At 42.3% G+C, this 16,233-nt stretch overlaps 2 protein-coding genes and 1 long non-coding RNA gene across 22 annotated transcripts in view; 1 reads left to right on the top strand and 2 right to left on the bottom strand.

Moving 5' to 3' along the window:
- The first annotated feature begins 252 nt into the window (after window positions 1-252).
- Window positions 253-4,070, top strand: LOC147635518 (uncharacterized). Of its 2 annotated transcripts, none has more exons than XM_086802845.1 (6): window positions 253-2,584; window positions 2,660-2,779; window positions 2,995-3,111; window positions 3,185-3,274; window positions 3,363-3,470; window positions 3,768-4,070. In XM_086802845.1, exons 1-6 carry the CDS (start codon window positions 560-562, stop codon window positions 3,867-3,869), a joined length of 2,562 nt encoding a protein of 853 aa, XP_086658971.1. In that variant the 5' UTR covers window positions 253-559; the 3' UTR covers window positions 3,870-4,070. The 2 variants fall into 2 exon arrangements, with proteins under 2 accessions (XP_086658971.1, XP_086658972.1); XM_086802846.1 differs by having other exon boundaries at window positions 265-2,584; window positions 2,995-3,103; window positions 3,180-3,274.
- A 6,264-nt stretch (window positions 4,071-10,334) lies between these two features.
- On the bottom strand, window positions 10,335-11,249 carry LOC147635517 (uncharacterized). Its single transcript, XR_015266664.1, has 2 exons — window positions 10,989-11,249; window positions 10,335-10,897 (listed from the first exon to the last, which is right to left on the bottom strand). It is a non-coding gene; the product is annotated as an uncharacterized LOC147635517 (long non-coding RNA).
- Window positions 11,250-11,354: 105 nt separating this feature from the next.
- Window positions 11,355-16,233, bottom strand: part of LOC147635516 (uncharacterized) — an 87,474-nt gene continuing 82,595 nt past the window's right edge. For 8 of the 19 annotated variants that reach the window (XM_086802824.1, XM_086802839.1, XM_086802825.1 and 5 more), the window contains 5 exons: window positions 16,145-16,216; window positions 13,464-13,601; window positions 13,205-13,360; window positions 13,023-13,075; window positions 12,502-12,904 (listed from right to left, as the gene is read on the bottom strand). In XM_086802824.1, coding sequence (XP_086658950.1) covers window positions 12,635-12,904; window positions 13,023-13,075; window positions 13,205-13,360; window positions 13,464-13,601; window positions 16,145-16,216 — 689 coding nt within the window. In that variant the 3' untranslated portion in view covers window positions 12,502-12,634. Of the gene's footprint in view, window positions 12,017-12,359; window positions 12,458-12,501; window positions 12,905-13,022; window positions 13,076-13,204; window positions 13,361-13,463; window positions 13,602-16,144; window positions 16,217-16,233 lie in introns of those variants that run through there. The other 11 variants (XM_086802830.1, XM_086802842.1, XM_086802843.1 and 8 more) reach the window with 4 other exon arrangements.

Below are 16,233 nucleotides of genomic sequence, written 5' to 3'. Positions count from 1 at the left end.
GAGAGGACATACTCCTTAATAGAATTTATTGAGGATGATTCTCATTTTCACCTGTAGAATATATTTTTCCATTTTTTAAAAATTTCATGCATTTTAGTTATAATTTAACTCCAAGGGTACATTATACAAAAAATTCTGCAAAATGTGGAAGCGGACACTACTGAACACGAGTGAACCGGCTAGTGCCAGTGAGAACAACGGTATGGCCGGTCATCGTCTTCGAAGGGCCTGCATTTTTGGGGTTTTTTTTTTGTTTTTTGTTTTGTTTTGGGGGTGAGGAGAGGGAGGGGTTTCTAGTTTTTACTGCTTGTCTTGTTGCGCCATTGCCAACTTTGAGAGCTCTGAATCGTTCCTTCTCCGCCAAGTTGAAGCGCCACTGTATACCCACCCTCGCTACCTCCGCCCTGCCGTCTCGCATCCCCCCCACTGTAATTTTCCGATTGTTGTCTTTCACGATCCGAATTAGTACAGAACACTTGATCATCTGATATAACCCGCTGCTTCAATGTGAGAACTAAGCGGTCTCCGATTAACCGTTCATCGAAAATCGCTCGAAAAAATGGGTGCCGGCGATCATGCCGTAACAGCCTCTCTGCGTAAGCATCGGTCGGAAGAATTGCAGCGCCTGCTGCTGGAGCACGACGGGAGCTTGAGTAAAGAGGACCAGTATGGCACTGCTGCTCCTGGTTATGGCGGCCAAGCTTCACCCAACCTGCGCGCTGCAGCTGCAGGGCGGGAAACTCCGTCCCGCTACCAATCTGCCACCGTTTCCTCCACCGCCCAGCGCCGTTTCATGTCCCCCGCCCGCTCTCGCATGCTCCCTTCTTCCTCCAGCCTCTCACCCAATCGCGAGAAGGCCCCGGACTTGGTCGCTGCTGCACCCAATGTCAAGGGGCCGGCGATTTATACGGCGTCGACGGCAACGCCGACTTCTGTCGCCGTTTTCGTCGAGAAACGCCGCCCGTGGCCCTCTTCTGGCTCGGAAAATAAGACACCACACGGCGGCAGTTCTGATGCTGCCCCTAAGTCAACTCGCGATCGCCGTAGGCTGCTGGGACGTGCCAGTTTCGACGGTGGCTTGTGGCCGTCGACCAACGGCTTTTCTTCGTCCATGCGGCTTGGTGATGGCGGAGAAAGCAAGGTTAATCAAGAAGGCGATGGCGCAATTGAACAGATTAATAGCACTGCCCCGCGCAGGCTTTCGCTGGGCGAAAGCTCTGATCAGTCAAATGGTCGAACTCCGCGCAGAGTGTCAATGGGCGGCAGCGATATTTATGATCAGCATGGCGCTACGCCCCTTAAGTCTTCAACGGAACCTGCCGTATGGAGCCAGCTTGCTGTGTCCGCCACACCCGGGGGGGAAGAGAGCTCAGAAACGAAGAAAGCGTCGTCCGGCAAGCAATATTCTGAGCAAATTCGCAATTTGATTGGCGGCACAACGCCTGATCGGCGGAGCAGAGCTGCAAGGAGGGAGAAGGTGGAAGAGACTTCCGACCAAATTCCGACCAACAAAAGCCCAGAAAGGGAGAAATTGGCACCGCTCGGGAAGCAGCTGGGTGAGCATTTTGAGAACCTTGATTCGACGCTTGTCCGCCAACTGATCAGGTCTGCAGACCATGGCAGGAAGAAGAAGAACGAAGATGAGAAACTAAACGGCGATCCTACGCCGCGGAAGGACCGCCATCAACAACACGGGGAGAATGCGAAGCCGGTCGAGAATTTGAAGACCGATCAGTTGCAGGGATTCTCGGGAAGCGCAACTAAGAACGCCATAAATTCCGTCGGAAAGAAAAGCCCCTCCTCCTCCTCTTCTTCGCTCAGCCGCGCCGTTGCATCCCTGCTTGTGCCCAGCCGGTACAAGAGCTACTCCAAGAAGGTGGACAAGACGGCCTCTCCCTTCGGCCTCAGCCGCAGCTCCTCCCAGTCCTTGTCTTCGGTGTCGACAGGACCCAGCGCCAAAGTAGTCCGCTGCCTGTCATTGGACGGGAGGGAAGCGAAAGCGGCGCCGAAAACGCCCAAGAAAGGGGCCATCCGGGGCGGCGGCGGGACGCCGCCCGCCGACCAAGCGGCGGAGAGAGGCTGCAGGTCGTTCAGTGGGTTCGATTCATTTGACAGCGCCGGAGGTGCGGCGTCGGACACAGAGAGCTCGTCGTCGGGAGGGTCAGCGGCAAGGCTGGCTGGGTTGAACAGTCGGAGCTGGACGACGGAAGGTGATGGAGTGGGGAGTCCGGCGTCCTATGCAAGGCGGTTCGTTGCGGGAACCGGGAGCCGCTGGGCAACGGAAGGCGACGGGATGGCGAGTCCGGCGTCCTACGTCAGGCGGGCAACGTCGGGGACTGGAAGGAATTGGGCGGCGGAAGCAGACGGAGTGGCAAGCCCGGCGTCATACGGCAGGCGGAGCAGCAATGGAAGCGGACGGAGTTGGGCGTTCCCGGCTGCCGGATGGGAGGCAACGCCAAGGACCCGCCGCGCGCAGGTGGAAGCCGCCCTTGATTTGGCCCTTCTACTGAACCGCTGCCTGCAGTGGCGGTTTCTCAACGCCCGAGTGGAAGCAACCACACAGGCGCAAGCTGCCGCCGCGGAGGTGATTAATTTTAGTGGTTAGTTAAGCATGGTGGCTAATCAGGCAGCGTAGCTAATCATTCTTTGGTTTATGCAGAGCGCACTCTACAATGCCTGCATTAGCCTCTTCAAGCTCGGCGCATGCGTTGCCACCCAACAAATGCTCTTGCAGAAAGGCACCCAACACAACAAGCTCGTTTCGATCCTCCAAAACATGGTGAGCAGTGTTGATCTCTAAGCATCGATCATCCAGTTAATCTCAACAATAATATGATTTTTTAGGTGGTTAATTTTAATAAAGTAAAACCCTTATAGTATAATGTAATTAATGATCAAGAGAACACTTAAAAGGGAAACATAATCTTCACATGGAAGCAAAACGGTTGAATTGCTTGAGAGCAAAAGGCTAATGTGTGTAGTGTGATGATGCAGGGTGAACATTTGGAAACATGGGACTCTTTGCATCAAGAGCATTCATCTTCTCTCAAGAGCCTCATAGGAGCCCTTGAAGCTACTATGGTTAGCGTTCCCATGGTTGGAGGAGTACAGGTATGGTTAGCGCCCCTAATTGACTCATTAATACTTTATAGTCTGACTCAAAACCTACACGCTTACTCTACAGATGGACGTGCATTCTATGAAGGATGCATTGGGCTCTGCTCTAAGCATTATGAATGGAGTGAATTTTTCTGCGGCCAAGCTGTTGCCACAGGTGGGAGGGATCCATTCAACTCACATTGCCACTTCCTTACTTGATCATAACAGTGATGACTAAACGATATTACTTTTACGATGTGTAGGTAGAGAGAGTTGATTCTCTACTATCCGAGCTCGCTGAGACGGTAGTTCTTGAGAAGGGGTCTTTGGAAGAGCTCAATGAAGTGGTAGCTTCAATCTCTACTCTAGAGGTCTCTCCCTCTCTCTCTCTCTCTCTCTTTATATGTGTATGTGTGTGTCTAGATGTGTCACTCTCTCTCTTTGTATGTGTGTTTGTGTGTATGAGTGTGAGAGAGAGCTCTCTCTCTGTCTGTGTGTGTATGAGAGGTGTGTATGAGAGAGAGAGAGTTTTTAAAGAACTGTTGTTTGTGTGTGTGTGTGTGTGTGAGTGAGTGAGAGAGAGAGAGAGAGAGAGAGAGAGAGAGAGAGAGAGAGTGAGTGAGTGAATGAGAGAGATCAGGTTTAAAGAATTGTTATTTTTTCAACAGATGGAGGAGCGTAGCTTAAGAGCTTCCCTAATCCAAGCAGAAAGAGAAACGAGTCATCCATGTGATAACAAAACTTCATTTAATCCCCTTCTTGTATATTAGAAATTCTATTGGTTACTTACAGCCATTTATCATTATTTAAATTCCTTATATTATTTTTGACAAGAAATATACATCACTGGAAATGCCAATATACAACTAAGTTAAGCACATGCAACCCAAGTGCATCTTAAGGATAACAAAAGTGTAATTATTTCTAAAGTTCCTACACAAATCCCTAATGCTATTTTACAATTTTACGAGTCATTATCGATAAGTATTGAAATTTCCATCTTGTCCACCTTCACCTTATTGTCTGACATGCTAAATACTGGTTGGGATTAATCCTCGAACGTTAAAAGAATCTTTGCGAGTGGTGTGTGGAAGTTTAAAAGGACTCATCAGAGGTGACCTTTGTGCCACCCAAAGCAAGGCAAATCAATTAGCTTGAGAGTTCTCTTTCTAGTTGCAAACCAACGTGACTATTTGATACACTAAATAACGGTTGGGATTATTTTCCAAACACTAAATCTTGGATTGGTTAACCTGAGAGTCCTCTTTCACACCCGCTTAAGTTCAAAACCCAAATACACCAAATAACGGTTGGGATTATTGTCCAAACGTCAAACTCGAAAAGAAGCTTTTTACAATCATTCAAAATAAAGATATTGCTTGAAAGTCCTATTTTGGTATTCCTTCACACTTCTTGGACGCTCTTGCCTTATTTTCAAGCCATGTTGAGGTCCAGGGAGGGTATTGAAATTTATGGCCCCTCTACATGGCTTTAGTAGTGGACCTTAGTAGATTATTTCTCTAAGGTTTAGTAGCTTGGCTTTAGATTTGGACCGTAGCAGATTATTTCTCTAAGGGTTAGTAGCTCCTTTTTGGATGGTCCTATTTTCAGCTTTTTTATATGCCTTAGTGGAGAATCTCTACTTCTTGCTCTCTACTCTAGGCTTTGGGTGCTCCCTTCTAGGCAAGTGATAAGCATCTTGATTAGGATTAGATCCTAATCTCCTCCTTAATCCTTTTGTACTTCAGCCTATTTAAAGGCTCCTCATCTAATGAAGAAGATACTTTAGTTTTTGCCTTATTCACATTGTCATTATGCTCATATGATTTGTCTTTAGCTAATCTAGCCATACTTAAGCATAGTCTTGCTTCCTAGTTCTTAATCCTTGCTCTAATCATGTGCTCAATCCATCCTTGAGCTCCCATGTTTTCTAACATGATATCAGAGCTATGTAAGTCACCCTCAAGCTGTGTGTAGTCCCTAATCTCATTTGCTAATCATCCCTCATTAATTAAGTCACTTTTACCTCTTCTCACCATAGCCCATCTACACCCACAGCTGAACATTGCCTTGCTGTGCACAAACCACTTCAACAATGATCAAGCCCTCTTAGGGGCTTCAAGCTAATCCCTAGGCAACCCTCTATGTGGAGGCTCGAAGCAAAACGATGCTCACAACACGCGAAATCGCCATCGCCACATCCTAAAGGAAAAATTTTGGTTTTTTGTAAAAATTGAGCCAATCACCACGAATTGATCTAATTCCTCTTAGCCCTGGGAGTTTTTGGGCATGGCAAACACGCGTGTAGCATCAGATCTGGCTGAAAATGTTTGCTTGTAGCTCCTCTAGCACTGTGGCAATTACAGAAGACACTTTAGTCAAAACAGAGATTAAGTAATGATTTCTTTGCTTAATCAAGTGTTTAGGGTAATAATTATCATGTGGACACATTGCTATTGAAGCATGTTGAAGCTTTTTTGAAAATGTTTAGTGTGAAAGGCATCCATTCTTTCACTCCAAGGTGGCCCAATTTTTTGGGTTTTCAAAATAGTGAACTTAATCACTAATGAGTGATTAGTGGATATTAATCACTATTTTTTTTGTAAGCTCAACATGCCTTCTTCATATGAGTCCAACAATGCAAAGTATGTCAAATATATTAAAGCCGTGAAGAAAGCCAAAGTCAAATCCATCAACAAAGTTCATGCCAAAAACAAACCCACTTCTCGGATTCCATCATCCTATCTTGAAGTATCACTTATATGGGAAAGGCAACTTTGATTTCCCATGCATGTAATTTTCGGTATGTCAGAACACAAGGATAAAGGGCTTACTAGGTTTGATGGCACTAATTTCTTTACTGGGTCAGTCAAGGCAAAATTCCTTCTCATAAAGAAGGGACTTTGGAATATTGTCAATGGTAAGAACAAATGTCCAAACGGCAGAGACAAAGAAGATGAGAAAGCAGAATGGATAACTAAAGATGAAAAGGCACTTACCCTTCTAGTGCTTAGTATGGATGATAATTTCATTCATCATATTAGTGCATGCAACACCTCCAAAGTAGCATGGGATACATTGGAGGAGTTATTTGGAGCCAAAGGGAAAGGCACCTTAATGAACCTCATGATAGAATTTTTTGGGATAATGATGCAAGCTAATGAAAGTTTCTCAACTCACCTCAATAAGGCTAAAAGCCTTCTCTCTTAGCTTGCCGGTGAAGGAGAAGTTTTGAAAGATGAAATAGTCATTGCTGTTTTGCTTAAAAGTTTACCTTCCACTTACAGCACCTTGATCACCACTTTAAAAAATGTACCAGATCTAACCTTGAAAAAGGTAGAATCTTCTATCCTGGAAGAAGAAAGAAAGATGGGCAAAGAAGGTCTCTTTCAAGTTGACAATGCAATGGTAGTAGGCAAATCAAAAGTATCCTGCTCCCATTGTGGAAAGTCACGACACAAAGTTGACACATGCAGGTTGAAGATGATATGCAGTTTTTGTGGTCTTAAAGATTCAGAGAATTTTTGCTTTAAAAAGAAGGATAAAGCACACTTGGTTAAGGAAAAAGAAGTTTTGACAAAGGAAGAAGAAGCAAATTTTGCTTCTATTGATTCTAATTGGGCTTTTTGAAGTCTTTTTGATGTATGTTACCTCTGAGCACCACATGATGTAGCTCATGTAACTTTCTTAGTAGTAGTGGGACTTTTGTAGAGCACCACATGATGTAGCTCATGTAACGTTTTAGACATTTGCCTCCTGGGAGGGCAAATCTTTTTGGTTAGTCCCATAGTTAGTGTTTGGAACATAGGAGGGTATTTTGGTATTCCTTCACACTTCTTGGACGCTCTTGCCTTATTTTCAAGCCATGTTGAGGTCCAGGGAGGGTATTGGATTTTATGGCCCCTCTACATGGCTTTAGTAGTGGACCTTAGTAGATTATTTCTCTAAGGTTTAGTAGCTTGGCTTTAGATTTGGACCGTAGCAGATTATTTCTCTAAGGGTTAGTAGCTCCTTTTTGGATGGTCCTATTTTCAGCTTTTTTATATGCCTTAGTGGAGAATCTCTACTTCTTGCTCTCTACTCTAGGCTTTGGGTGCTCACTTCTAGGCAAGTGATAAGCATCTTGATTAGAATTAGATCCTAATTCCTCGTTAATCCTTTTGTACTTCAACCTATTTAAAGGCTCCTCATCTAATGAAGAAGATACTTTAGTTTTTGCCTTATTCACATTGTCATTATGCTCATATGATTTGTCTTTAGCTAATGTAGCCATACTTAAGCATAGTCTTGCTTCCTAGTTCTTAATCCTTGCTATAATCATGTGCTCAATCCATCCTTGAGCTCCCATGTTTTCTAACATGGTATCAGAGTTGTGTAAGTCACCCTCAAGCTGTGTGTAGTCCCTAATCTCATTTGCTAATCATCCCTCATTAATTAAGTCACTTTTACCTCTTCTCACCATAGCCCATCTACACCCACAGCTGAACATTGTCTTGCTGTACACAAACCACTTCAACAATGATCAAGCCCTCTTAGGGGCTTCAAGCTAATCCCTAGGCAACCCTCTATGTGGAGGCTCGAAGCAAAACGATGCTCACAAACAGGCAGAATCGCCATCGCCATCCTAAAGAAAAAATTCTGGTTTTTTGTAAAAATTGAGCCAATCACCACGAATTGATCTAATTTCTCTTAGCCTTGGGGGTTTTTGGGCATGGCAAACACGCTTGTAGCATCAGATCTGGCTGAAAATGTTTGCTTGCAGCTCCTCTAGCACTGTGGCAACTACAGAAGGCACTGGTCAAAATAGAGATTAAGTAATGATTTCTTTGCTTAATCAAGTGTTTAGGATGATGATTATCATGTGGACACATTGCTATTGAAGCATGTTGAATCTTTTTTGAAAATGTTTAGTGTGAAAGGCATCCATTCTTTCACTCCAAGGTGGCCCAGTTTTTTGGTTTTTCAAAATAGTGAACTTAATCACTAATGAGTGATTAGTGAATATTAATCACTATTTTTTTTGTAAGCTCAACATGCCTTCTTTATATGAGTCCAACAATGCAAAGTATGTCAAATATATTAAAGCCGTGAAGAAAGCCAAAGTCAAATCCATCAACAAAGTTCATGCCAAAAACAAACCCACTTCTCGGATTCCATCATCCTATCTTGAAGTATCACTTATATGGGGAAGGCAACTTTGATTTCCCATGCATGTAATTTTCGGTATGTTAGAACACAAGGATAAAGGGCTTATTAGGTTTGATGGCACTAATTTCTTTACTGGGTCAGTCAAGGCAAAATTCCTTCTCATAAAGAAGGGACTTTGGAATATTGTCAATGGTAAGAACAAATGTTCAAACGGCAGAGACAAAGAAGATAAGAAAGCAAAATGGATAACTAAAGATGAAAAGGCACTTGCCCTTCTAGTGCTTAGTATGGATGATAATTTTATTCATCATATTAGTGCATGCAACACCTCCAAAGTAGCATGGGATACATTGGAGGAGTAGGCACCTTAATGAACCTCATGATAGAATTTTTTAGGATAATGATGCAAGCTAATGAAAGTTTCTTAACTCACCTCAATAAGGCTAAAAGCCTTCTCTCTCAGCTTGCCTCGGAAAGGAGAAGTTTTGAAAGATGAAATAGTCATTGCTGTTTTGCTTAAAAGCTTACCTTCCACTTACAACACCTTGATCACCACTTTAAAAAATGTACCAGATCTAACTTTGAAAAAGATAGAATCTTCTATCCTGGAAGAAGAAAGAAAGATGGGCAAAGAAGGTCTCTTTCAAGTTGACAATGCAATGGTAGTAGGCAAATCAAAAGTATCCTGCTCCCATTGTGGAAAGTCAAGACACAAAGTTGACACATGCAGGTTGAAGATGATATGCAGTTTTTATGGTCTTAAAGGTCATTTAAAGAATTTTTGCTCTAAAAAGAAGGATAACGCACACTTGGTTGAGGAAAAAGAAGTTTTGACAAAGGAAGAAGAAGCAAATTTTGCTTCTATTGATTCTGATTGAAGTCTTTTTGATGTATGTTACCTCTAAGCACCACATGATGTAGCTCATGTAACTTTCTTAGTAGTAGTAGTGAGACTTTTGTAGAGCACCACATGATGTAGCTCATGTTACGTTTTAGACATTTGCCTCCTGGGAGGGCAAATATTTTTGGTTAGTCCCATAGTGTTTGGAACATGGGAGGGTATTTTGGTATTCCTTCACACTTCTTGGATGCTCTTGCCTTATTTTCAAGCCATGTTGAGGTCCAGGGAGGGTATTGAAATTTATGGCCCCTCTACATGGCTTTAGTAGTGGACCCTAGTAGATTATTTCTCTAAGGTTTAGTAGCTTAGCTTTAGATTTAGACCTTAGCAGATTATTTCTCCAAGGGTTAGTAGCTCCTTTTTGGATGGTTCTATTTTCAGCTTTTTTATATACCTTAGTGAAGAATCTCTACTTCTTGCTCTCTACTCTAGGCTTTGGGTGCTCACTTCTAGGCAAGTGATAAGCATCTTGATTAGGATTAGATCCCAATTCCTCGTTAATCCTTTTGTACTTCAACCTATTTAAAGGCACCTCATCTAATGAAGAAGATACTTTAGTTTTTGCCTTATTCACATTGTCATTATGCTCATATGATTTGTCTTTAGTTAATCTAGACATGCTTAAGCATAGTCTTGCTTCCTAGTTCTTAATCCTTGCTCTAATCATGTGCTCAATCCATCCTTGAACTCCCATGTTTTCTAACATTTTGTCCCTTGAAAATGATGACATTGTCAACTTTGAATTAAGAATTTTCAATTATGACTAGAAAAATATACTACAAAATGGGTTTGGTGGGTGCCATGATGCAATTGCAAAGAGGAGATTTGACGACCATTGTTTATTGCCTTTCTCAAGTTAGGCTCAAGAACACGCGCCGCCCGAAATACCCACCAAACCACCCCACTCATCAACATAGAAACAATCCTCAGGTTATGCCCAAACTCCGGGAGATGTCACTTTCTGACAAAACCTTGGGAAGGTAGCCTATTATGGCTTGACATTACAACAAGAGATTAATTATAAGTCAAAGATAAACTTTCAAGGTCTAATGTTGACATGAAGAAACAAAATTAGTGAGGTGTACGTTCAAATTCTTATTGCAAACAAATTCAACATGATAAATGTGCTTCCCTGTGACCCATGACTTTGACAAGAGAAACCTACCAACTTAGTGGACGTATATAAGCATTGAAGGAATATGCACTAGCTATAAAAAAGCAACAATACCAACAAGACTAATCACCCTACACTTGGATGTCTTGATCTACCACTTAACCTCGGTCCACAACGTTCCTTGGACCATCCACATCTTTCCACCCTAGCAACAACTTCTCCTTGCACAGGTGATGCAAGGACACGATCACCATTACGAAGAAAAGTTTGTAAACCACTTCATAGGTTAGCATCGTTTCGCTCATTCGACCTGCTTTAATGCGCTTTACTACCGTCTTACTCGCTCGAACAAGAGCTTATCTTTTGCCTCCATTAGACATAGAGAGCTTTTCCTTCACCTTTAGCAAAGGAGCATCCAGTGTGACAACGGAATGAAGATTTGACAAATGAGCTAGCACACCCACATCAAGGGGTTGCATTGCAAGTTGAAGGCAAGACCCAATTACACATGATTCGGCAAGGCTAAGGTAAGCTCTTGACTTCAAAATATTTGGTGTGGCCAACAGGGACTAGCCTAGGGCTTAGCTTTGTTCTCCCATCTATTCCTAGCTTTGGGATTACCCATTTGTCCCACCCTACAAAGAAAGCAATAGTAAACGTTGGCATGGATCACAAAAAAATGAAATAGATATGAGAGGAAAATGGAAGAAAGATATAATCCTCAACCTTGGGAAGGTCAAAGCACGGGAGCAAGCATGGGAGTTTATGGAGGATTATTGTGATTGCCCAGTCGTCCTCGTATAGGAGTTGCCAAAAATCAAAGTAGGTTCATGTTGCATAGAGCACACAAAACTTGTATGTCCTTGTGGTGGTTGACTTTGAGAATATATAGGAACATTGCCACACAACAATTTGATCCTCCAGAGTTCATTTTCCAGAGTGCACCACCTCCCCGCACCATAACCTTCAATAAAACCACTCCACAATCTGCAGAAAAAAGACATTCCCACAATCAAATTGAAAAAATCTTAATTCAATTTTACAATGCAAGGATCTTTTTGTCTCTGAAAGTTTGTGGAGCTGACTTCTCAGTTAAGCATTAATGGCCTAAACCTGATTTTCCGGGCTAAGGCCAGAGTTTATAGATCAAAAGTGATACATGGTCATATTGCATGGGGGCAGTATATCAGGCAATGCACATACAGGACTTTATAGATCGAAAGTGATACATGGTCATATTGCATGGGGAGTAGAACCCTGCTGGTGGAGAGTGGACTTGTGTAGTCTCAGCTTCGGCAGAGACATCTGTGAATGCATTGTCACCATAGTTCCAGATGATACAGCGTGTACAACAAAAGTTGATATTTCAATCCAAGGAGCCTCTCCCTTTTCATAACTAAAAGGTCAATTAATCAGGGAGAAACTTACAGGCATCTGATATGGCCTGATAGTCAAATTTTTACCATCAAATTCCTGCAAATGTTCAGTGTGCTTGAACAAAAAAGTCTGCACCACAAGGCTCTAGCCCCAAGTGGGTAGACCCCAGATGTCAACAAGCAGGGACTTGTTCCATCCCTCGCATTGGGGAGCTGCTTTTGAGGTGCACTCTGGAAAGGAAAGCAATTGTATGCAAGAATTGTTGCCAAAAAAGATAGAAGTCACTCCATGAACAGCACCAACATTAGTGCTTCTTTGTGCCTCGGACGTTTATCGCATCTCATCATACAAAACCTAGCAGTCAGCTACGAACATACCTGTTCACACAAGTTTTTAAGGATAAGTCCTCCATCAGTCTTTATGATACTAGAAGACATCTGAGCTCACAAACATATTGCAAAGAAAGGTAAAGACTCAACATAAAAAACAGATGAACCAAAAAAAAAGAGAGGGAAAAAATACATATCAAAGAGGGGGAAAAAATACATATCAAACTAAAGACAGGAATCATCTATTGGGAAATCCATTTGATTTCAACAATGCCATCTTGAGCCCCCACCCCCCACCCGCCCGGAAAAAAAAAAAAGCGTAAAAAATTTTAAAAAATGCAATCAAATGGAATAAAGCTTGAAATGTATGGTTCACAAGTTCAACAGTTACCTGCCTTTAACCAATATTTGTTGATGTGCAATTTCTAGTCATCTTTTGCCCTGCGAAATGCCGCAAGTTTTGCAAAGAAAGGTCGCTCGTATCTATATCTGAACACAAGGTTAAGAATGTTTTCTCAAAGTTTTGCTGTTGCTAGAATGGACGACACTCAAAAGACTGGAAGTTTCAGCCGTAGCTTAAGAAGGCAGCGTAAAACATTTAAAAAATCTGCAATTATTTGGGAGTTCTTTTATTAACAAGAAAGAGGAAATGAAAGAGCAATGGAGCTATCTATCCTTATGACAGCTTAAAGAGTTGCTTTTCTGAGTAAGCTCTTCATAGGCTTTAAAAAAAAGTAAAAAGGCATGATACAAAGAAGCAAGAACAAGTGCAAAACAACCGAATCCGATTCCGACATGCAAAGGAGCTGTTGACCAAAATCTCTCTGGGTCCAAAATCTTCTTTTCAGACACATGGGTTGCCACAACTGAGACAGCAAGCACTACAAGTATTCTTGAATCTGGGAGCGCATGCCAAGTTCTAAAAGTACTTGAACCCTGTTAACAGCATTCAAAAACATCAAAGAGAGAACCGAGTATTATGACAGCAACAAAAAAAGACTTACATTGCACTGTGTGAATAACAAAACAATATAGACAAAAAATAGAGGGTTACCTTGAAATAATTTCTAATAAAATTCATGGAATAAACAATCCGCATTAACATGTCTTCGAATCATGATAAGGAAATAAGAATGATAGAGATTCCACTAAGATACCTTATAATTAATTTCCACTTAGAAACCTCAGCAGATAATATATATTGTGTAAAAAACCTGAAATTCAGTGCAAGGATACTGACACAATTTGCCATGATGAGTCCGACAGCTCCAGCTATGCGAATGAGAGCAACACTCAAGCATATATATACCAAAGAGCATACTACAAGCCATACATTAGATCGAGCAAGTTGTCCTTTTGTCACAACAGCATGCAAGAAGGCCTCTGTGGTACCTAGTCAATGACACAAAAAAGGGGATAAATTGCTTGTATTACTCTTTAAAAAGAATTACTGTCAGACAAGGTCTTGAAATCACCTTCACCTAATCTCAATTACCATTGAGTGCCAACATCATCACATAAAAGCAGTAGCAAGCTAGCGCTGTTGCTGCTTCTCCATCACTCCATTTTCTTCCGTATAGGATTCTAAGAAGAACATAAGAGTAGCTTGGACCAAACGTTGCAAAAATCAATCCTGCAAGAAAAAGTACAGTAGTCACTAAATTTATCATACAGGATTTGTTAGAAAGTTGTTGCACAGCCTTCGGGCATTGACTCAAGAAAAAAGCATGCATACATGGATGCGTGTACATGTGCAAACTGCTCTGCTCTTTGTGATAACACCCTTTCATCTTTCTACGTTCAAGGCGAGCACATACTCACAATTTGAACAGGTCATTTTTTGTTGGATGCATGCTCAAGTGGCCAATTTATATGGCTATCCTCTTCCCAACCACCCCTTTCCTTTTCCCGCTGTCCCTCCAAAAAAAACTGGTAATAATCAGCTACTATTAACCTGTTGTAGGACTGAGAAAATGATCTTTTTGATGTTTTTATCTGCAAGACCCTATGCCATCATTGGGCACCCACTTTAGGTTTGTTTGGCTGCCCAAAACTGGTTGTTTGGTGCCCCAAACCGTCCAGACTGGTTACCTTTTCGTTTTGGTCTTGATTGCATGCATTTTCTTCTGTTTGCTTGCCTTTGTCTGCATCTCTGCTTCTATTGTTTCTGCCCCCCAGTCTCATAGGCCAGTGCATCCTATTCTACTCTGTGCATCCCCACTTACACTCCGATAGCCTCTTCTGTTCCTTCCATTCATCAAAGAACAAGGCATGGACTATGCTCCAGATCATTGATGTCACACAGAAGTTGTAACCTTTTATTGATACAAGAAGAGGTTCACATCAATGGATTTTGTTAGAAGCAGAAACCAGACTGCTCAACTACCTGCTTTTCAACCAGACTTGCACACGCTCTAGTTAACTATTTTCCAAAGTCAGCCACAGTTGATGGAGGAGCAACTGTGACCACATCTGATCTTCAACAACATGGTGTGCCTCCCCTTGTGTCGTCCTTTGGGGCATGTGCTCTTGAGAAGTATGGGATGCAGGGCCCCCTCAGTCCTGCAGCTCTTGGTTCTTCTTCTCTTATCTTTTAGAAGAAACAGCAACGACATACAGCCAAGTTTCATGGGCTCATAATCACATCCTCACCATCAAGTCAGCTGATTTTTAAAGAGTAGATGGAGTGAATCCAGCTACCTTGTCAGACGCTTTGGTTGGCCATTTTTTGCCCATGAGACATCGACCTGTGTGACTCTCACCATTGGTATGGTAGGCAGGCTTTTTCACAACTGTTTGCTGGCCGCCCAGTACTTTGGATGGTACTTATGTTAGAGGCCTCCCTCACCTATAAATAGATCCTTAGTCTTTTGTTTAAAAAAATCTGTGAACTATACCATGCCAGTATTACATTAAAATAATGATATTTTTTATTATCTCCTAAAAATCCTCTACTTTTGGAGAGAGTGGAACCTCTCTCTCTCTTCAACCATCCTTGGAGCTTTCCTTTCAACACACTAACCAATTGATTGGTTGGGGGCTTCTTCTAAGATAGAGAAACAAGCAAAAACAAGAGGTAAAGTGTAATTTTATGATTTTTCTCTACTATTCTCAATGTTTTTCACTTCTCAACCCCTCTCAAGCTTGAGAAGTTTTTAATTATTGTTCCCTTCCTTTTTGCGAGTAGAGAAACACTTTGGGAATATGTGATCTTTCCCACCGCAGGCAAAGCACTGTATTGCTCTTGCTGTTTTTGGGTCAAATCCAACACCCCCCCCCCTCCCCCCAAAAGAAAAAAAAAGAAAAAAGAAGAAAAAAGAAAACACACACAGCCCTTTTAATGTAAAAAAAAACATCCGCACGCTTTTTGTACAGTTCTGATTCTGATTCTTCTTATGTAATGGTAATTCGGATTAGGGCTGTGTAGAAGGAGCTGACTGGTATATGAACAAGAGAAAGTGCTCTCAGCATTCGTTGCCCAAGCTGATGTGGGGAACAGCGAATCATGGCATCACCAATTCGGGCATCTGAGTATCCGGATGCATAGAGGTAAGCTAGGTGATCTCCTGCCACTACTTTTACATGTATGTGAAGCTTTGAGTGATGGGCATGCAGTGCCTCTTTCCCATTGTCCAATAGAACATGTGTTGGGCACAGTGTCCGTGAGCCCCACCATTTGATGCTGAAAGCGATAAATAACATTCCAAAATAGCCTTCACACTAATTCAAGAAGGAAGCCATTTTGAATACCTTCCTTGCCATCCCCCTCAATGGATAAGAATGGACCGATTCAAAAGATAATGGCCAGATGATGGAATCCATATGACAAGATGTTTGTCCCCCAAATCTCTGACTCCTAGTAGTATGCTTGCTAAATACTCCTTTTGCCAGCTTTCTCTTTGCTAATAAAATGTTTCAATCATACCATTCAGTCTTCATTACTCCTTTCCCTGTGAATTTAGCCCTCACAAACTCATCCCAATTTAATCTGAGAAGACCCAATCCCTTTGAGAGAACCTCAAAAAAGAAAAGTGTCATTTTTGGGCTGGACCAAATATGCATTCCCAGTTTGCAATATTCAATAATAAAAACACATTACTACCTTTCTTGCCAACCACAATATTCCCACATCACTTCATTGCAGATTTGAAATAGAGCAGCTAACTGTTAGCTTACCAATCAGACAGACAAGCTTCAGGGCAGGAACCATAACCTCATGAAGTCTTACAGCTGCAGGGGATGCTGAACCTGTGGACATGAGAGCA

This window comes from Cibotium barometz, chromosome 9, assembly GCF_041138505.1.
Source record: "Cibotium barometz isolate CiBa-2024 chromosome 9, ASM4113850v1, whole genome shotgun sequence".
Lineage (NCBI taxonomy): Eukaryota > Viridiplantae > Streptophyta > Polypodiopsida > Cyatheales > Cibotiaceae > Cibotium > Cibotium barometz.
This window is presented reverse-complemented; position numbering and strand designations above follow the sequence as displayed.

Bases quoted from the DNA above. Each gene is read 5' to 3' on its own strand.
- LOC147635518 (XM_086802845.1), top strand. From the start codon at position 560: ATGGGTGCCGGCGATCATGCCGTAACAGCCTCTCTGCGTAAGCATCGG. The intron at 2,585-2,659 runs GTGATTAATTTT...TGGTTTATGCAG, and splicing joins CGCAAGCTGCCGCCGCGGAG to AGCGCACTCTACAATGCCTG. The intron at 3,112-3,184 runs GTATGGTTAGCG...CTTACTCTACAG, and splicing joins CCATGGTTGGAGGAGTACAG to ATGGACGTGCATTCTATGAA.